Source organism: Tenrec ecaudatus, chromosome 14 (genome assembly GCF_050624435.1).
Source record: "Tenrec ecaudatus isolate mTenEca1 chromosome 14, mTenEca1.hap1, whole genome shotgun sequence".
NCBI lineage: Eukaryota > Metazoa > Chordata > Mammalia > Afrosoricida > Tenrecidae > Tenrec > Tenrec ecaudatus.
In genome coordinates, this window is record NC_134543.1 from 98,015,078 (window position 1) to 98,033,878 (window position 18,801).

Here is an 18,801-nt window from a genome sequence, read left to right on the forward strand (position 1 = left end):
CCCAGGGAGGTGGTCATTTAGAGCCTTGTAATCGGTTCTCCCTTTCCAACCCACCCTTCCAGTATCGTCACTCACACCACTGGTCCTGAAGGGGATCATCCACCCTGAATCCCAGTTCCTGTCTGTACCAGTGTACATCCTCTGGTCTAGCCAGATTTGTAAGATAGAATTGGAATCATGATAGTGGGTGGGGTGAGGAAGCATTTACGAACTAGAGGAAAGTTGTATGTTTCATCGTTACTACACTGCACCCTGACTGGCTTGTCTCCTCCCCGAGACCCTTCCCAAGGAGATGTCCAGTGGCCTACAAATGGGCTTTGGGTCTCCACTCCGCACACCCCCCCACCTCATTCACTATATTTTTTGTGATGATGCCTGATAACTGATCCCTTCGGCACCTCGTGATCACACAGGCTGGTGTGCTTCTTCCATGGTGGCCACTTACTTACCTTCAAGTCTTTAAGATCCAGATGCTATATCTTTTGATAGCTGGGCACCATCAGCTTTCTTCACATTTGCTTATTCATCCACTTTGTCTTCAGCGGTTGTGTCGGGAAGGTGTGCATCATAGAATGCCAATTTAATAGAAGTATTCTTGCATTGGGGGAGTACTTGAGTGGAGGCCCAATGTCCTTTTGCTACCTTAATACTAAGCCTATAAATACATGCACATAGATCTATTTCCCCATCCTATGTAAATATATTTACATATGTACAGGCTTTAGACCTCTATAAATGCCCTTTGCCTCCTAGCTCTTTCCTCTATTTCCTTTTACTTTCCTCTTGTCCTACTATCATGCTGTCTTCAATTGGGTTTCAATAATTCCTCTTGGTTACATTACCCTTGATCATGCCCTACCAGGCCTCCTACATCCTCCTCACCACCTAGTTGGATCACTTTTTGTTCCCTTTTCCCTGGGTTTGTTAACACCACTACTTCTCCCCCCATGTCCCCCCAGAACTGTTGGTCCTGTTGTTTTTTCCTCCAGATTATTCATCCAGCCTGTGTTATTTAGACAGACCTGCGGAAATAACATGCACAAAAACAAGACAGAGCAAAACCAAGCAACAAAACAACCAATGACAAAAAACAAAACACAACAAGAAAAGCTTGTAGTTCAAGGATCGTTTGTTGGCCTTTAGGAGTGTTTTCCAGTCCAGTTGTTGGGGCACCATGCCCTGACCCCAAAGTCCACCTTCAGCATTCCCTGGGGACCTCACTACTCCATTCCCTTGCTATCCTGTTTGCACCCCCTCAGGGTTTTGCTTTGGTGTGGTGGGATCAGATCAGGCGCAATTCCCACGCTGTCTGCAGCTGATTTTTAAAAGCTGGTCTTTAGAGATTAAGAATCTGAGCCTGAAATTATAGAATTTTTAAAAATCCTTTTACCCTATTTTCTTGTATTGAGTTGCATCTTTGCTAGCTGGATCTTACAGTCCATATCTACCTAAAGTAACATGCTCAGGTCGTCTTTCCACATCACAAACCTGTAATAATGGCAAAAGTCAGAGCAATTCCAGAACAATGAAAACTTGGGTTTTCTAAGAGATAAATGACTTTGACTTAGAAACTTGTCTTCCCAATTTTTCTTCTAGGTGAGATTTTCTTCTAGTCGAAATTAAGACTGCACCATTAGTACCTCTGACCAGAGGGGAACGCTGGGGGGTGGGACACCTGATTAGTTGCAGTAGGTAGATCTTGTTAGGCTACAGAAAGCCCCGCCTGCAACACTAAAATTTTTATTGAGAATAGCATTAACTTAAGAGCTTATTTTAAATACTACACATTTGGAGCCCTGTTTTTCTACTTCTCTGCAACAGCTTCTGTAGGAAGAAATCATTGTGGAAGTGTCAAGTTAAGTACAAAGAGCCCAATAATGGAAGCAAACATAAAGGGAGAACAAGTCTTTCCAATCAGATTTGGTTTTTATTTCAAGTGTGTGCCATAATACATTTTGGGCAACTCTTTGGACCACTGTTCCACAGCATCATAAACCCTTGCCACTGCTGTCACTCTCAAAACTGCCTGGACTTTGGAAACCACATGGCCCAGCCCGTCCCACGAATACAGCTGAACGTCCACATGATTGGTCGGAGAGAGGCCAATGTCGGGGTTGCCCTGACCCTTTCACTCTGGTAGGTAGGCTGTGACTTTAGAACTAGATGAACTGCTAGTGCATATTTGTCAGTGAAAAGGATTAGCTCATTATGTTCTGTGCTTTGTTCCTGTGGCTCCCTCACCAGCAGTTGAAAGGCAGTGTGTTACTGGCTCATCCTCTCCGCGTGAGCTAGCCTCTGGCTCCACCCACACTTAACCCTAGGGCAGGTGCTACACTAGTCTTGATGGTTCAAGAATTCACTTAAGGGGGAGAAGAGACACAGACCTCAGCCACTTCCCCAATTTCAGATTAGATAAAGGATTAAAATAAATAGGTTAACAGGGAAGAAATTGGAGATTGGTAGCAGATATCAGTCAGACCATGAGCCAGGACACTCCCCAAACCAGTCTTGTTCAGTTTCCTGGCATAAGCAGGCCTAACCAGAAACCAAAAGAAAACATCTTGATTTTCCTCTCTTAATTGTGGTGTCCTTCAAGTTATAAAGATCAATGGAATGTGATTATTCGCCTAAAATTACTTCCAATTCTTCCAGGTCCTTCTGCAAAACGGAATCCTATAGAGAGAAAACAGGGCTAGAATTCAAAATCCTTTGCCAACACCAAACTCCTGTCACTAAATTCAGAGTATGGGCCTATTACCAATCTTTCTCCTCTCCCGATAGCTTAGAGCCCACGTGAGACATATACACACACAATGGGCCAACATGCAAAACTACCCTTTGTTTTTGTAGGGAAGATCTCTAGGGACTGCTTTCTTTCCTGAGAGATGATGGCTCCGTGAGAGAACCCAATCTTGGAAAAGCTCCTAAGAGTAAAATTACCTCATTAGTGACATTGGGCAGCTCCAGTGCCATCTTCATCCACCGCCTTGCTTCAGAGTTTTTCCCTAGTTCTCTGTAGCACTGAAAAGACATAACTGTGAAAACCTGGCAGGAGACTAGAAGGGGTCGAGGTTGTGGATATTTAGGAATTCCCAGAAGTGGTATTTATACAACAGGGCTTCAAGAAGTCTGTAGGAAAAATGGAATTAAAAAGTAGTGAAATTTTTCCACAAGCTTTTTGAAGCCTCCTTGTATACCTCCCCCTCTCTAAGGACAGCAGATGTGTTACCTTACAAATATAGACCCTTCCTGCTTTGGAAAAGCCTGGCTGTAATTCTTCAACCTAGAGAAGGAAACAAAGCATTTCAGCAAGAGAGTTCCAAATTCAAGTCAGGATGGAGTTTAATCAAATAAAGATTCCCAGAGATCTTCAGCCTAGAGACAGATCTATTGGGCCTGAGAATCTTCCTCTTTTAAGCTCCCTAAGTGATTCTGATTTTCCTATGGAGCAAACAAAATTGTCCTCGACCAGAGATCCTCTCATTAAGGGTCACAGTTAAGTCTTTACCCTGTTTATTTTAGGCTGGCGTCTTTTTCCTTCCTTCCCCGATTACCTTCAGGAAGCTCTGCAGGGCGTCTTGCACAGAGGCGCTAAGAGGACTTTCAAACAAGGCATTCGCAGTTTTTTTTTCTAGCCAGCTCAGGTGAGAGACCTGCCACAAGAGACAAAAGTATGAATTAAATTTTATGAAGTATTTGTAGAAACATGGAAACTTCTGTACTGGAAACAAACCAGGTTAAATAGCTGTGTGCCTCGGCTCCACTTAAAATTATCACAGGAATTCTGAGGAAATTGTACCTGGTCAGAATCAGATCTTGGGAAGGGGAGTAGGGCCACAATCCTTAAACCAAGCCCTGCAATGCAGCTCACCTGGTAGCACCATCTGCCCAGAAGCAGGTGCGCCATGGGGTTTCCTGGCTGGAGAGCGATGGCTTTGTCCACATGCTCCTGAGGGAGAAAAATGTACATAAGCTAAAATCACACAGGAGTTGTTAAAGGACGAAAGGCAAGGCCCTGAGGCTGCAGGGAAGCCCTGCTAAGGGAAACTGGGAGGGAGCCACAGGAGGCTGGTCTGGACCAGCACAGGGGAGAAGCCTTTCCTTACCTTGAAGCTAAAACCACTCTGGATGCGCCTCTGGATGCCCTCATGCTCAGCCAGCTGACCACAAAGCACTGCAAACCTAAGGAGGTGGGGGGCGGCAGCAAGCTCAGCAACCAGGGCTGGGGACTATCACTACAGGGAGCTGGCTTCCCACTCAAGACCTAGAGCTGAAGATTATGTATTCATAGATCTTTAGTAAATACACTGGTAGACTCACAACTCTATACTAAGTACTAAAGCTGTCCTCCACAGTAAATCTTTTCTGTACACCTAAGAAGGCTGAGGCAAGGTCCCAGTCCAAATCCCCCGGGTCAGAAGTTTCCCCCATTCATAAGGAGTATAGTCACAGGAAGAAAACAAAAACATGAAAAGCAGGAGATGGCTTAGCTCCAGCAAGCTAGTTCTCCTGCTGTTTCCTGGGTAAACAGGGCCTTTGGCCTGGAAAGCACGGAGGGCTAACACTAGCCTGAGAAAGCCTAGTTTAGGTCTTTCAGGGGAAACTGGGCCAGGAATACTTACGGGATTTCTTATGTCAACTTGGAAAGCAAGGAAAGGCCCCTAATTTCAGGGAGACTCCCTCAGTTCCCCACGAGCCAGCTTCCTATCCTGTTATCACAAACAAGTTCTCTGTTCCATCCCCCAGAATTGATTACTTAGAAGCACATTTGAATGTCTAGCCCATGCCCAAGTTTCTCTCTCATGGGTTGTATTCACCAAATATCTGAGTGTTTGTATTGGACAGTACCAGGACTCATTTACAGAAGAGACTGCTGAGCTAAAAATCTTTAGACCATTTTCCACCCTTGTGAGACCTCAGCGGCCTGGCCTCTGAGAAGCGCTCTTGCAGAAACTTGCAGCTGTGTACTGGAGAACCCCGGCCTTCCTCTTCGCTCACCATGAGGGCAGAGATGGGGAAAGCAAGGGATGGCAGATTGACTGAAATTAGCTGTCAGGAGCTGGGCCAGGTCCTGGGACACAAGCTATGACCAGGCTCCGATCCAGACAAGCTGGCAGAACTTTGCCTCACATGAGACAAATCAGGGCTGGTCTTTTCATAAGCTAACAAACTGACCGCTGAACTTGCTGGGGATGAGTTCATTGGAGTCAAGCAGAGAAGACAAAGTCCACCAACAGCCAGGGACTGAAGCTGAGGAAATAACTGTGGAGGGGAGGGGAAATCCCAAAGCTTTGCAGCTAGGATATCTTACCAAGTTAGTCAGTTCTCCAAACAACTAATGATGACAAAAAGCCTCTGCCCTCCCTTGTCTCACCTGGCTGCCATCTGGGAAAAAAAACTCCCCTGGGCTCTGGGTAGGGAGAAGGGAGGGGAGCTGTAGAAATATAAACCATGGTGCCCTCTCCTGGTTCCTCTGGCAAATGCCTTAGTAACTGGATCAAAGGGCCCCGAGCTCTACTTCTGACCCACCCTGTCTCTTCTCAGGGACCCTGCAGGGTGTTATTACCACTGGTGACAGTCGGCACTCTCAGCCCCCTTCTCCAGAGCAGCCTCTGCCTCTTCTTTCCCTGTAGGACAAAGGTAGTACCAGAGAGTTAGGCAGGCTCCTATGCTATGCACTAGTCCACAGGAAGGGCTGCTAGAAAGTGATGGCCTTCGCTTGCACCAGCCCCTCCCAACATGGACTGGCTGTGAAGTCATAGGGTTTTTCAGGAGTTGCATTTGTATGACATGACTCCTGCTGCACCTCTGCCTCCCTATCTCTTCAGCTGCCCCAATTGCCGCCTTCTCTTGAAATAAACGAGCACTTCAATTATAAAGAGGTGAGATGCAAAGGCAATCCAAAACTCCCCAGCCAACCTTCCTTTGAAGGGTTTTTGATCTGGAGTCTACAGAAAAGCATCAAGGTACCCATGAACCCCTCTGAAACTGCGTAACAATTTTGGTAAATGAGCACTTTGCTGAGGAGAAGGGTCCACAGCTTGGATTGAGTCTCAGGGTAATTATTGCTCCAGGCCAAAATCCCCTTCACAAAAGCCAAACAGACTAAGGTCTAGCTAGAGGTCACTGTCTCACCCAGGTTTTCAAGATATCAAGACCAGTAAAGAAACTGTCCCACTCTCCCTGCCAGAGATGCTTTTGACAAGAGTCCCTTAGGGGTAAAGGAGGCTGGAGGTCTGTACCCATCCAGCAGAAGACATCATGCCTACACACTGGGGAGAGAGCACATTGCAAAATAGGATTGAACTGAGAGGGTGTGGGAGAAAGCACAGTGCCAATGGAACACATGCCGTGTTGAGGTGGTGGGCTGGCTATTCTGAGATTGTCCCTCAGACTCAGATTACAGCAATGATGGCACAATGTGGTTTATATAACAAGTTTAAGACAACCGATGAGGGACCCAACACCTCCCTTTTCCAAACAGAAGAGCAGTATGGTCCCAACATGAGGAACAATGTCTGCCTTAGTGGGTGTCCCTTCAAGGCAGACACATTGCTAATTAGAAAAGTAATAGTGAAGAATAAGACAGCCAGTTCCTGGCAAGTTAATCTGATCCAGCTCTTTAATGAGCAGTTAATGAGACCCTGCTCATTAATCTCTAGGTTGAACTATGCGGCTTTGACCCAGGTGTCTGGCTGGCCAGTGGAAAGAACAAATGTTGCCTAAAACCCCATAGAATGACTGTCTCCTGGTGGTCCAGCTTTTAGAGAAAGGAGGGACCTCAAGTTCAGCCAAGATGGCCCTAAGAGGCAAAGATCTGCCTCCCATCAAGAACTAACTTGTCCACGGGGGCTGAGCTTGGGGAGCCAGACTCTAGTCACCCCACCTTCCCTATTCAGACTTCATGCTACCTCTTGGTATCAGTAAGAGATGGCCAATGACCAAAGAGAAAGAAAAAGGTTGAAATCAGGAGGTCAAAAATAATCTAAAAGCTAATCGGAAATCACACTTGAAATTTAGGAAGAAATGTAGAAATGGTTTTGAAGAGAATAGCCCTTTTTGGTAAACTGTGTCAGGTGTTTCTGAAAGGCCTAAGTCAAATATCCAATTCAGTGACCTCTTTCTATGCTAGCAGAATTCCACAAAAGTGTTTGCCACAATGACCTGATATAGTCTGATTCTGCACTATCAAAGTGAGAAAGTACATGAACCCATTGATACCTGAATTCAGAGACTGTGGCTTGGCAGGACCCATCATGTCCCCATCTCACCAATCTCTCTTCAGTCCCAGGCTTCTTGGTGACCTCAAGGTGGACAAGGACAGCCTTGCAGCCTAGGTCAGATGCATCCTAGCCTTCACCCTAGGACTGTGACAACAGGCTCAAGTGCCCCTCCCCCCCGGGACTTGTCAGCTGGCAGTGATCTGGGCACCTACCATGAGGACTCAGCTCCTATTCTCAGGACATCTGGCCCCCAAGCCCCCATGGGGACATTGGATTCCTAAGCAGCAGCAAGAGCTTTCAGATTAAGAAAAGCAGCTTTGCCCACTCTTTGAAGTTAGGGACTGAGAACAAAGCATAATGCTAACATGATACAACTGCTCCTGAAAACATGTACCTGTGCTATTTAAGCCTCACGAGGAGGGAGCAGGGGTTCTTGGGAGCCAAAGAATTAGTCCCTGTTGAGTAATTGATCCACAGCTTCCTTTGCATTTTGGTCCTAAGTAGGGCCAGCTCTACCCCTGGAATCAAAGTCAGTTACCTTCCCACCAGGAACCCGTCAGCACTTACCATTTAGAGCATAGGACTTCTTCTCAGTCACCTCCTCAGTGAGCTCACACATGTCACTGTATGCTCGAGCCAGGCGCCAGAGGAAGTCCTGCCGGCCTCCATACTGTAGACCAAACGTTGTATGAGGCCTGCTTCCGCTTGACCTCAAAGGGAGCAGGCCTGCCTCTCCCCACACCCTAGGTTTGAGTCTGGAGGGCAGTGTGATACCATCACTGAGATCAGGCCAGCTCTTAGGCACAGCCCCGTACCACATGGCCTCTCCAGAGCAGCTGACTGATGGCCCAGGGCCTGCCGGAGGACACAGGCAGGCCATTCTGGTCCTGACCCTGCCAGAAGAGGCTCAACTAAAAAGACTTAAGGAAGCATAGCAAGAGAGAAGTCTCACACAAAGAACAAGCTGTGAAAGTACCCAAAATAGGGGAGAATTACCTCCGGCGCTTATGCTCGAATAAATGTGGGCCGTGACCCTGGGGAAGTGCTATTTACTTACACGTGTGATGTAAGCTTCCAGCGGGGCAGGCAACGGGTTCCCTAACTCAGCCCCCTCCTATTCTGAGGGGTGAAACTCTCTCGCAGGAGGCAGAGAGCTGCTCTGGGGGCCATGGACAGTACAGAGCCCCCAAGGGGTGGACCCAGCCTCAGGAACAAGACTGCAATCTTGGGAGATGAGAGCCTCATTTCCCTTGGGCCTCCCTCTGTGCCTGGGGACTTGCGAGGGGAAGCACTGGGCAGCTGGGGCCCTCACCGCCAGCTTGTTGTTGAGCAGCAGCTGGAAGCCTTCCCGCTTGTCCTGCTCGCTGCCCTGGTGCAGTGCGTCTGCCTGCTGCAGGAGGGGCAGCACATCTTGGCCAGAGTCGCCTCCGAGCTCAGGGGCACTGGGCTCAGGGCCCATGGCATGGACCAAGTCGAGAGAGTCCTTTCTTCCCATCTTCAAGGGATCACAGCTCACGTCATCCCCGGCCTCACTCTCCCTGTCAGAGTCCTGATCATCATCAGACTCCGCGTTGGCTGTTGTGTACCTGGAGCAGAGAAAGGTCAAGGGAGAGGGTTATCCAAGCTCAAGAAACCAAGGGCCACCGGAAGAGGGACTCCCCATGGCACTGTTGTCCAAAGCACCAACTAAGTCCCAGACCTGCTGCTTAGGGCTGGAATCAGTCCTGGAAAGACAGCCAACTCTGGGAAGGAGGAGAGTCGGGCCCACCCTAAGAACCTCCTGCTAGCATCATTGGCCAGAAAATAGGAAAGAGGGAGGGGAAGAAGGCTTAGATTTCTATCAAAATGGTAGATCTCTGGGATAGAGGAATTAAAGCCAAAATTTTCTTCTTTAATTGTGATGTCTTTAATGAGCATATATTTTTTTTAATTAAAACCTTCAGTTATAGGTGGCGCTTATCTCCTAAGCTAAATTTACTCACGAGAAATCATTTTTGCTTTATCAGCCAAAGGCACCTGCCAGAACCAACAAGGGCGGGTCCCAGAGTCCAAGGTCACGGGCAGCACAGACACCCACATTTCCTTTCTCAATTAAGCTTGTGCCTCTGTCCTAAGTCAGCAACCAAGTCTAAGCCATGCAGAAGTGGCCCTTACAAGCATGGGACCTTGCTAGGGGTGGGGATGACTTTGTAGGTAAGAGGGAGGACGAGGGCACAAAGAAAAGCGGCCTCTCAGCGGCTGTCTAGGCCAGGACTCCTAAGGAGCCCCAGCTAAGGCACCCACAGGGAAGGTAGCTGCTTTCACCTCCTTGACCACCAGCCGAACCCATGGAGAATTCTAGATGGAATGGCCATCTTTTTGTTTAACACTCTGAAGCTTCTGAGATCTGTCAGGTCCTTCTGGAAAGGACCTATGCACCCAGGAGAACACATTGTTCCTATGGTACACCAGAGGCCCCAGGCTCCTGCAGAGCAAGGTCAGAGCACCCTTCCTCGGATCCTTGAGAACCAGGAAGTCGGTGACCAAGAACTCAGTCTCACACAAAGTCCTTCTGGGGGTGTTTTTCTCAGCTTCTAAGCTGTGAGACAGTTCAACGATGACCCTTCATGGCCCTGATGACCCTGAGAGGCTCTCAGTGGTAAGGAGATCAAGTTCAACCTAAAAGGGGTGCCCAAGGAGGAGGAAAGATGGGGCTTGGGCTGTCCCTCTTGGTGAGATACCTAGGAAGGCTTCCTGGAGGGGGTGTTTTGTGCCACACTGAGTTCTGAAAAGGAGGGAGCTTAAATTGTGATTAGTAATTCTGCCTCAGCCAGTCCATTAATTTTCTAGGAGCTCAGAGCTGCTCTTTTAGTGTGAGAAGGGGGATAGAGCTTGCAGTCAAGTGGGAGCGCCCATCAAGTCTTATCCCTTCATCACTCAAAGAAGCCCCTTTTTCCTGGGCCAGCACTTGTAGTCTCCTGCCAGATTCCCCCTTACCCTATATGGCACTGACCATGCACAGAACAGTACTTGCCATGGCCACTGGCCCAGAGAGCAACCAGACAAACCAGTTTTGCACCACCACCAGCTCCCATGTGCCCCCGCAGGGCCAGTCAGGCTGAGCCTGCTGGAGCTGGCATCAAGAAAGCGATCAGGTGATATTAAGGGCTCAAGTAGAAGGAAAATGGCAAATGTTTTGAGAATGATGATGGCAACAAATATGTGCTTGACACAATGGATGTATGTATGGATTGTGATACGAATTGAACGAGCTCCAATAAAATGATTTAAAAAAACAAAAAAAGAAAGCCATCAGGTGAACAATCTTACCAGCAAGGGACTCATCTGAACAGTCAACCATCTGAGACCAAAGGGCAGCCTGTGCCCAGGAAGATCCCCGCAGGCAGGAAGGGGTGGGCAGTAAAGAAGGACAAATGGAAATGACAGAGAGGAAAGGGAAGATTGCTGCAGTGGGGCCTGCAATCAACGTCACACACGAAACATGTAAGAATGCTATGGGAAGGAAAAAAAATGTTATGAAAGACCAATTTGCTCTCAGTTTTGACCCAAATCACAAAAAGAAAGGGGGGAAAAGAAAACCACCCTTCGCTTGCCCCCTCCCCCCCCCCCCCCCCCCCCGGTGGCTGGCAACCCTGGCCTGCCTAGTGCGGCCTTTGCAGCCCCAGGAGGCACCTCAACAACGAGGCGCCTGCAAATCTCCCTGGTGAGCCACTGGCTCTTGCTGGTCTCTCACGTTTGTGCACCTTCCCTCAACCACCACCAAAACCCCTGAGTTCTACTTCCTAATCTTAGGCAGAGCTGTGATCTCTCTTACCAGCCCCTCTTCAAAACTTCAAATGCCAGTTCCTATCCAAAGGGCCTGCTTACCTGGGCCCCACACATACGCTCCTGAACTACTACTACTAGTCCTTTCTTCACAATTCAAGTCCACATGAAAGTCATTTCATTTTTGCCCCTCCTCTAAAGCACCCCTTGGGGATCTTCTCTTGGCCCACAAGCACAGAGTGGAAAGTGACTGCTCTTGCTTTGCTATCCCCTGAGAAGGCAGACTACCTGGCAGCTGTAGCCCTGGAGGGCAGACCAGAGGCACTAGCTCACTGCTTTCAAGAGGGGCCTGAGCAGTAGTCGGGCCAGCCCATGCACCCAGTGGCAGTGATGTGGAACGGGGTTCAAGCACTCATAGTGAGGGTGTGCCGCAGAACAGAGCAGCCTGCAAGAAAACAAGGCTGCCAAAAGACTCGCACAAGGTGGGTGGGACAAACGGCACTGCTGTGTCGTAGTGGCTCTTCCCATGGTGGTGCTCAGCCATTGGAGCAGAACTCCCGGGGACCATGTGCTGAGTGTCTTTCTGAGAAGGCTTGTATGTTCTGTCGGAAAACAGGAGAATGGAACTGTACCTGCTCCTGAGGCCTGATGTGAGGGGTAAGTGGAGAAATAATTCTGAAGTGCTTGGCGGTCTGGTGCAGGGGAACAGAAGAAAGGAAGCCAATAAATTCATGCTGAATGGCTGATTTTAACTCCTCGTTGCCACGTGCACGTCCACAGCTGAATCTGTCACTCCGATGTAGTGTTAGACTTGACCCCTCTCTATACCAGTGTTTTCCCCGAGGAGGAGGAAAAGTCAGCATCCAGCATGGGAGGCACCAGCTGTTCACTCAGACCCCAGCCCTGGCACCAGGCTTCAAAGTGGTTTCAATCAGAAAGCCTGAAAGATTTTAAGCTGCTGAAACCCTATGTAACATTCAACTAGAGGGGGGAGCGGGAAGGGAGGGGTAAAAAGAGGACCTGATGCAAAGGGCTTAAGTGGAGAGCAAATGCTTTGAGAATGATTGGGGCGGGGAATGGATGGATGTGCTTTATACAATTGATGTATGTGTATGTATGGATTGTGATAAGAGTGGTATGAGTCCCTAACAAAATGTTAAAAAAAAAGAAAGAAAATGATGATGGCCACAAATGTACAAATGTGCTTGACACATGTATGTATTATGTATATATTATGATATGAGCCCCCAATAGAATGATTTTTAAAAATTCAACTAGATAGCAATGGATCTTTTCCAAATATCTAATAAAATGTCATTTCAAAGACAAGAAAAAAATTAAAGCCTTCAGCTGGACCCCGCTTGGAGGAGACTGTCCCAAGTGGCCATGCCTCGGAGTAGGATTAGGGTTAGACTTGCTGGGCCACCACAAAACTGGGCCATCAGTCACCGCCCACGGGCACAGCTGGCTCCTGGGCCTGCCTCTCCCCTGGGAAGACGAGAACATCTGAGAGTGGGAGCACACACTGTGCTCGGAGATCCTGCACACCTGGTTCAGTCATTAATGAGAGAGAGGAAGCCACCCCAAATTTCCCTACAGTCCTTGTGACAACACAAGTATAAATATGATGTGAAAAAGCTACTCAGAGGAAAATAACCAAAGCATGATTAGGTCTCGACAAATGGGGTACTTTTTTTGGTTCTGTTTTAAATTTTATGATTTACTTATTTATGACTTTCCTTGCTCCAAAAAGTACCTATAGCAGTTTGATCCAAACTTTCCACTGATAAGCATTACTTTTAAAAAACAGTCAGGCTGCAGCCACCACTGCCCTTGGGAGAGATGACTCACCCCCCTTCGCTCTCGGCATCGGTGAGTGTGGTTCCAGAGGTGGCTGTGAAGTAGATGGAGCTGGAGCCAGTGGAGTCGCTCCTCTCTCGGCCAAACGGGAACCTTCGCCTCCGAGCCACTCGCTGGTGCTCCTCCAGGTGGGACCTGGAAGGCAGGTCCCTTTCAGCGGAGGGCCATGAGGCCCCACCCAGCCTGACTGCCCTCACCACTATCCTCACTACAGAGCCAAAGGTAGAGGAAAGTACTGGGTCTCCACCCTCAGGAGAGCGAGAAGGGGCAGCTCTCTGGTCCCAGTGGGTTGGTGCAGGCCAACCAAGTATCAGGGCAGAGTTCCAGCTGCTGCCAGACTGGAAGGGCGAGCGAGGAGGCGGCAAGGAATGGGTACAAGGCAAGGTCCACATGTACTGCTTCACTGCAAAGAAGCTATACACTGGTCTTCCTTCAAGATACACAACAAAGGCCAGAACACACAACACACTCCTGGCTGGGAATGCCACAGGGCTGCAAGAAGTTGGGGGGAAAGGGACAAAGTAGCAGGAGGCCCCAATACTCACCGGACCTCCCCAACAATCTCTCCAGCAAGCCCTTGCAGCCTGCTCCTCAGCTCTTCCACCTCTCGCTGCAGTGCCACGAGACTGGTCAGCACATAGTCCAGGCGGCCCAGCACCTCCTCTTGCCCTTCTCGTGGAAGGCTGGGCAGCACCGCAGCATCTCCAGCCTCACCTGCGGCCGCCCGCAATGGCATCACTGCAAGGAGGGAGACAGTGGCCTCCGTGGGCAATGGCGAAAGAGGAGTCTTGCCCTTGGAATTGAAGTTCAGCTTATAGAGAAGACCCTTCAGGCTAAAATAGCATATTTTCACAGCTAAATCATAGAAACAAGTTTCAAGTAGCTATCGGGCAGGGGCAGTGGCTGGGCATAAAGACTCTAATCGCTAACCCAGAGTCCCCTGCTCCAAGACCTTCTCCCCAAACTCATCAGCACTGTGGCATACCCAGCAGACGGTGCAAAATGCCTACCAAGTTGCCAGCTGCCCAGTTGGAGTAAAATAAAGTCTTTACCTGACACATAGTACCCACACACCAGGAGCCAATGCCTACCACACAGCAAATGGAAACTGAGTCCATTTTGGCTCTAAACTTTCACTTCACAAAGAATGGGAAAGAAAATCGAGCTCTATTCAAGGATTGCATTCAGTATCATCAGAGAAGAACAGAGAGAACTCACTAAGGCAAAAGGTCCTTAGACACAGTCCATACAGAATCCATAGGTAAAACACCAAGTCTAAGCCCACGGACCCAACCTTGAACTGAGGTGCAGGGAATTCAAACAGTGAAATGCAAGCAAACTGAGAAGCACCGGAGGTACCTCGACTGGCACAGGTACAAGCTAGGGGGGCGGGGGGGAGGGGGTGGAATCAGGAAGGCAGTACCAACAAATCCAGCAGGTACAAATCCTGTTAAAGAACACCTGGTAACAATACACACATTACACTGCAGACAACATCTGAAGAATGTAGAGCAGGAAGGATTCTTAGGCCTCTTCCTCCCAGCCTCCACAGACCGAAACTTGCAAGAACTTTCAAACAAACACAAGGGCGGGAAAGAGAGGCGTACCCACCTTCCTAGGTTACTACCAACATGTACAATGCCGGCACTCAGTCACAATCTACAGCAATCTCTCTTTTCTTAAGCAATATTTTCCTGTCCTTTCAATCAACATCTGCCCAGCAAATTAGGCTCCCATTTGACAATTTCTATTTCTACCCATATTTGTTCAGTGACATTCATTAAATTTTCATGATGGTTCAACATTTGCCTTTTGAGGGGGCTTCAAATAGCTCATGGAAAAACTCCATTATATTTCAAAGCCATTTTCCACAGGCTTCTTGAAGTCTCGTCTAATTGCATTCTGGCTGTTCCACTTCCCCTGCTCCGGTGTCTCTGCCCCTGATCATCTCATCTCTGCTTTAGTCAGTTAGCCTTTGACTCAAATGCATTAATATATTAAGGGAGCAACTATACTCATGGATAATATCCTGGGTTTTTTGTGCCAATTTTCACTTTGCTAAAAGGTAACCTCCAGATAGTTTCAGTTGAAGGTTTAAAGACTGTCTCAGGGCAAAAACATCTCAGGAAGTCTTCTAGTCTCAACAGACCTAGGATGGCCTAAGAAGTCTGGACTTTTTAAGAATGTGGGCTCTGTCCCATGTTTCCCTCCCACTCTATCAGGGTCCAGCTAGGATGCCTGATTAGATTTGTCAGTAGTGGTAGCTGGGCACCATCTAGTTCTTCTGGTCTCAGGGTAGATGAGGATGTGGCTCATATAGGTCATTAGACCTGTAGACTAATTTCTTCTCTGAGAAGTTGGCTTCCTTCTTTTGCTCCTGAAGAATAGGGACCCATAGTTCTATCCTATTTGGCTGTTTGTTTTTAAGACCCCAGACACTAGTCACACCTCACTAGGGTGCAAAACATGAATGTTGAGATGACAATTAACTGAGTTGTCCCATGAGACCAAGGTCCTAAGCCTTCAAAATCCAGAAAGCCCATCTCACAGATGTTTGGTTCTATCTCAGAAGTGTCTGGAACTGTGTTCCTCTGTGAATATACACACAGACACACTCATTTGCATGTATGCACGTGCATACAGATACTTTTCTATCAGTGCACGCCTGAGGGCTTCAAAGAGTTTGGGAAAATTCCATTATCCTTCAATTCTTTTCCCAGTCTTTCTGAAGCCCCTTTCATGTACAGATTCATACCTACCCTTACATATGTATGCCTTTGTGACCCTGCACTCATGTTTTGGTGATTATTGGTGCGGCTGCCTGCCAAATTACGTAGGGCAAATTCTTCATTGCAAACATCCTTTTTTCCTGTGTGCTTCTTAGAAGCATCATTTTCTTTGGTCAGGCGGTGCTCATCACCCCACACTCTGTGCTACCATGTAGAGAGAGATTCCCCTCCACATCCCTGGTCACCACAGTGAACAGTGGTTCCTAAACAGGTATCTATTCTTGTCATCTTAGGGTCACAGTGTGTTTAGAGTCGGTAACTCTGCAGGCTTCCCAAAAGTAACTTTTCCAAACCGACATGGCGAAAATCAACGCAGCACTGGTGACCAAAAGAAACACGATTAACATGGGATGAGCTAATGTGAACACCCCTCTATTAAACAAAGATTCTTAAAGGAGTGAACATGAAAGTTTTGTAAAACTGAAAGCCCTGGCATTTCAGCTGTGGCTGACTTCCAGCCACAGTCAGCGTCAGTTGCGTGAAGTGAGCTCCCAAGCCCTGTGCTGTGGAAAAATCCTGTGCACCAGGATTTCAACTATTTGAATCTTGGTTTCTTCACATGGAGGACAAAAATCTTGGACTCCATTGTCTTCTATGTCTTCTCCAGATCCCAATATAAGCAACCCTCAAGGCTTTTAATTCTCACCAGACGGGTCACTCCCTTTGCTTTCTTTTGCACTTGCTACACACACTAAACCACTCCAACAATCTCGAAGTGGCCAGAACTGAAAGTGAAAGTCTTTCACAACCTACTTTCCTGGAATTGTAGGGAAAACACGCAGGATGTAGGCTGCTTTCTTTTTCAATAAGCTTTGCAGGCAGGTGAAACCCTTCAGCAGTCTTCCTGCCCTGCCCCACTACAGGGGGCCCGGGCCCCAGGCCTCGTGTCGGCCGTGACCACGACCTCAGGGGCTGGCTCTTACCTTGGCGCGCGGACTCTGCGGGCCGCCTGAAGTCCCGGGAGTTGGACAGGCGCTGGCGCTGCGTGCGTCTCCACCGCTGGAAGTAGAGGGTGCACAGGACCCCGAGGCCCGCGGCCGTGCCCAGCAACAGCCCCAGGCCCGTGCGGGCGCCGCCCAGGGCACCGAGTCTAGACATGCTGCACCTGTAGACCGCGCGAGCCACGGCGGGGGCAAAGGGCACTGAGCATGTGGCCGGGTGCGACCCACGGCCTCCGAAGCCCGGGAGCCACCTCTCTGCCCCAACTTAGCCTCGACCCCTGCACACCTTAGAACTGTCAGCCCCGGGCTCGGACCACCGCGCCTCTCCTCCACCACCCCGCCAGCCCTGATCTCGGCGCCCGGCTCGGCGCCTGCACCCCCGCCCCAGCCTCAGCCCGGGCACCCAGCGAGCCCGCCGCCTCCCCCAGGCCTCGCACCGCGCTGGGCTTTCACTTTGGCTCTCAGACTCTTACCCGGCTCCGCGCCGCCATCGCCGCCGGCGCCGCCGCCAGCGCCGCACGCTGTCGGGCTCGTGACGTCATTGCACGGCGCTTCAAACCCGCGCGCTCTGAGGAGGCGCGAAGAGATGACGGCATAGGCCCCGCCCCCGACGCCGCTTCCCCCGAGGGGCGGGGCTAGCAGAGGGCGGGAAACGGCACCGCCGCGCGGGGATGGGCGTGGCCCGCGGGCTGGCGGCCGACGGTCCTTCTGCCTGGAGCTGAAGATGACTCGCCGCCATCCCACCCGCTCGGCTTTTCCACGCCTCCCGCCTCCTCCTGCTGCCGCCCCGGGCCGACGTCTTCCTAACTCTGCCCGAGCTCAGACTCTTCTTCCATCTCTCTCAATCGCTTTTAGAATTTTCCATCCAAACCGTCTACTAAGCAGTGCGCAGGTCAAGTTGGAGCAGGTGCATCGTTGATTCAGCCACAAGACCCCGAGTTTCTATAGGGTCAGCCTTTGAACTATCAACCCCAGCACTAAAAAATCTTAAACCTGATGTTGTCGTCAGTGTAAGACGTGAAGAAATAATAATTTACACACTATCGAGGATTCGTGGCGGATGGAGAGGAGCTGATACCAAGGGCTCAAGTAGAAGGACATGTTTTGGAAATGATGGCAACAAATGTGCTGGACACAGTGGATGTATGGATGCATTTTGAAAAGAACTGTAGGAGCCCCCAATAAAATGATTTTTAAAAGCCAAAAACCTTATATTGTTAGGTTTCTGGAGTGGTGTACCCTGGTTCTTGCTTCGCAGCGCTAAAAAGAATTCACATGACAAACACGTTTGTAATCCAAGTAACTTATAAGAGGAAAGGGGAATTTCAGTTATTTGCAGGAAATCCTAAGAGTGGCCTGAGAAGGAGCTCCAGTCCCTGCCCTGCACCCTGCAAGAGCGCATGGGAACAAGGGTGACAGACTATCTACTCGGTCTGAGCAGGCGTGGCTGAAGGGACTGGTCGCCCTCATGACCTCATTGGTTGACTCAGTGCAACAGGGTGATGTCACGCGGCTGGGCCTCATCTGCACCCAGGTGGATGGCCCCTGGGGCTAGGGGCCTTTTGTCTGAGCATGCTCAGTGTGTGCCTTTCCATAGGAGTCTAGTTAGCGTGCCTGAGTTCTTTTCGACCCCTTTGTATGCAGCCTTGGGGAGTTAACCCCCTCAGTCCCCACTCTGGCTACTTAACATTATCAGTATTATACTAAGCAAGGACAGGTTCATAGTCTGTTTATTCACTTCCAAAATGGAAACAGAATCTTTGAAAGTCATTTCTGATTCTTCTTTTGTTGTTGTTACACGTTGGGTGGATGAGCGTGGATCACAGATTATCAAAATTGGTTCAGATGCCATTTAGGTCCACTTGAACTCCTATTTTAAATCTGTGGCAATCTTTTTGTCTGACTCATTTATATTTTTAATACATTTTTATATTTCTACTTTTGTACTTGTATTGGACCATGCTTCCAACTTGATGTCAGCGTTCCTTCAGTGTTAAAAATCTGGTGGATGTGCTGGGTGCGCTGACCGCCTTGGCTGCAAGGAGTGCCTCTGTCCCCTCCTCGCTGCCAACGTGAAGTGGATGTTGGAGGAGCGCCACTCGTTAGAACACAGGTGCGTGGAATCCGTGAACATCCGCGTGGTTGTGGGAAAAGTCCCTGGCTTTCAGTTCCTGTGGATCATCAGGAAAAGGATCCAGCTTCTTTCCGAACAGGCCATCTTCC

At 49.1% G+C, this 18,801-nt stretch overlaps 1 protein-coding gene across 1 annotated transcript; it reads right to left on the bottom strand.

The window, feature by feature from the left end:
* Positions 1-1,907: 1,907 nt before the first annotated feature.
* Positions 1,908-17,115, bottom strand: RMDN3 (regulator of microtubule dynamics 3). The gene is made up of 13 exons (XM_075532128.1): positions 17,052-17,115; positions 16,561-16,742; positions 13,394-13,586; positions 12,840-12,983; positions 8,536-8,809; positions 7,791-7,893; positions 5,567-5,627; positions 4,107-4,182; positions 3,872-3,949; positions 3,555-3,653; positions 3,230-3,283; positions 2,941-3,021; positions 1,908-2,673 (listed from the first exon to the last, which is right to left on the bottom strand). The coding sequence occupies exons 2-13, from the start codon at positions 16,733-16,735 to the stop codon at positions 2,620-2,622; spliced, it is 1,392 nt and encodes a 463-aa protein (XP_075388243.1). The 5' UTR covers positions 16,736-16,742; positions 17,052-17,115; the 3' UTR covers positions 1,908-2,619.
* Between the last annotated feature and the right edge of the window lie 1,686 nt (positions 17,116-18,801).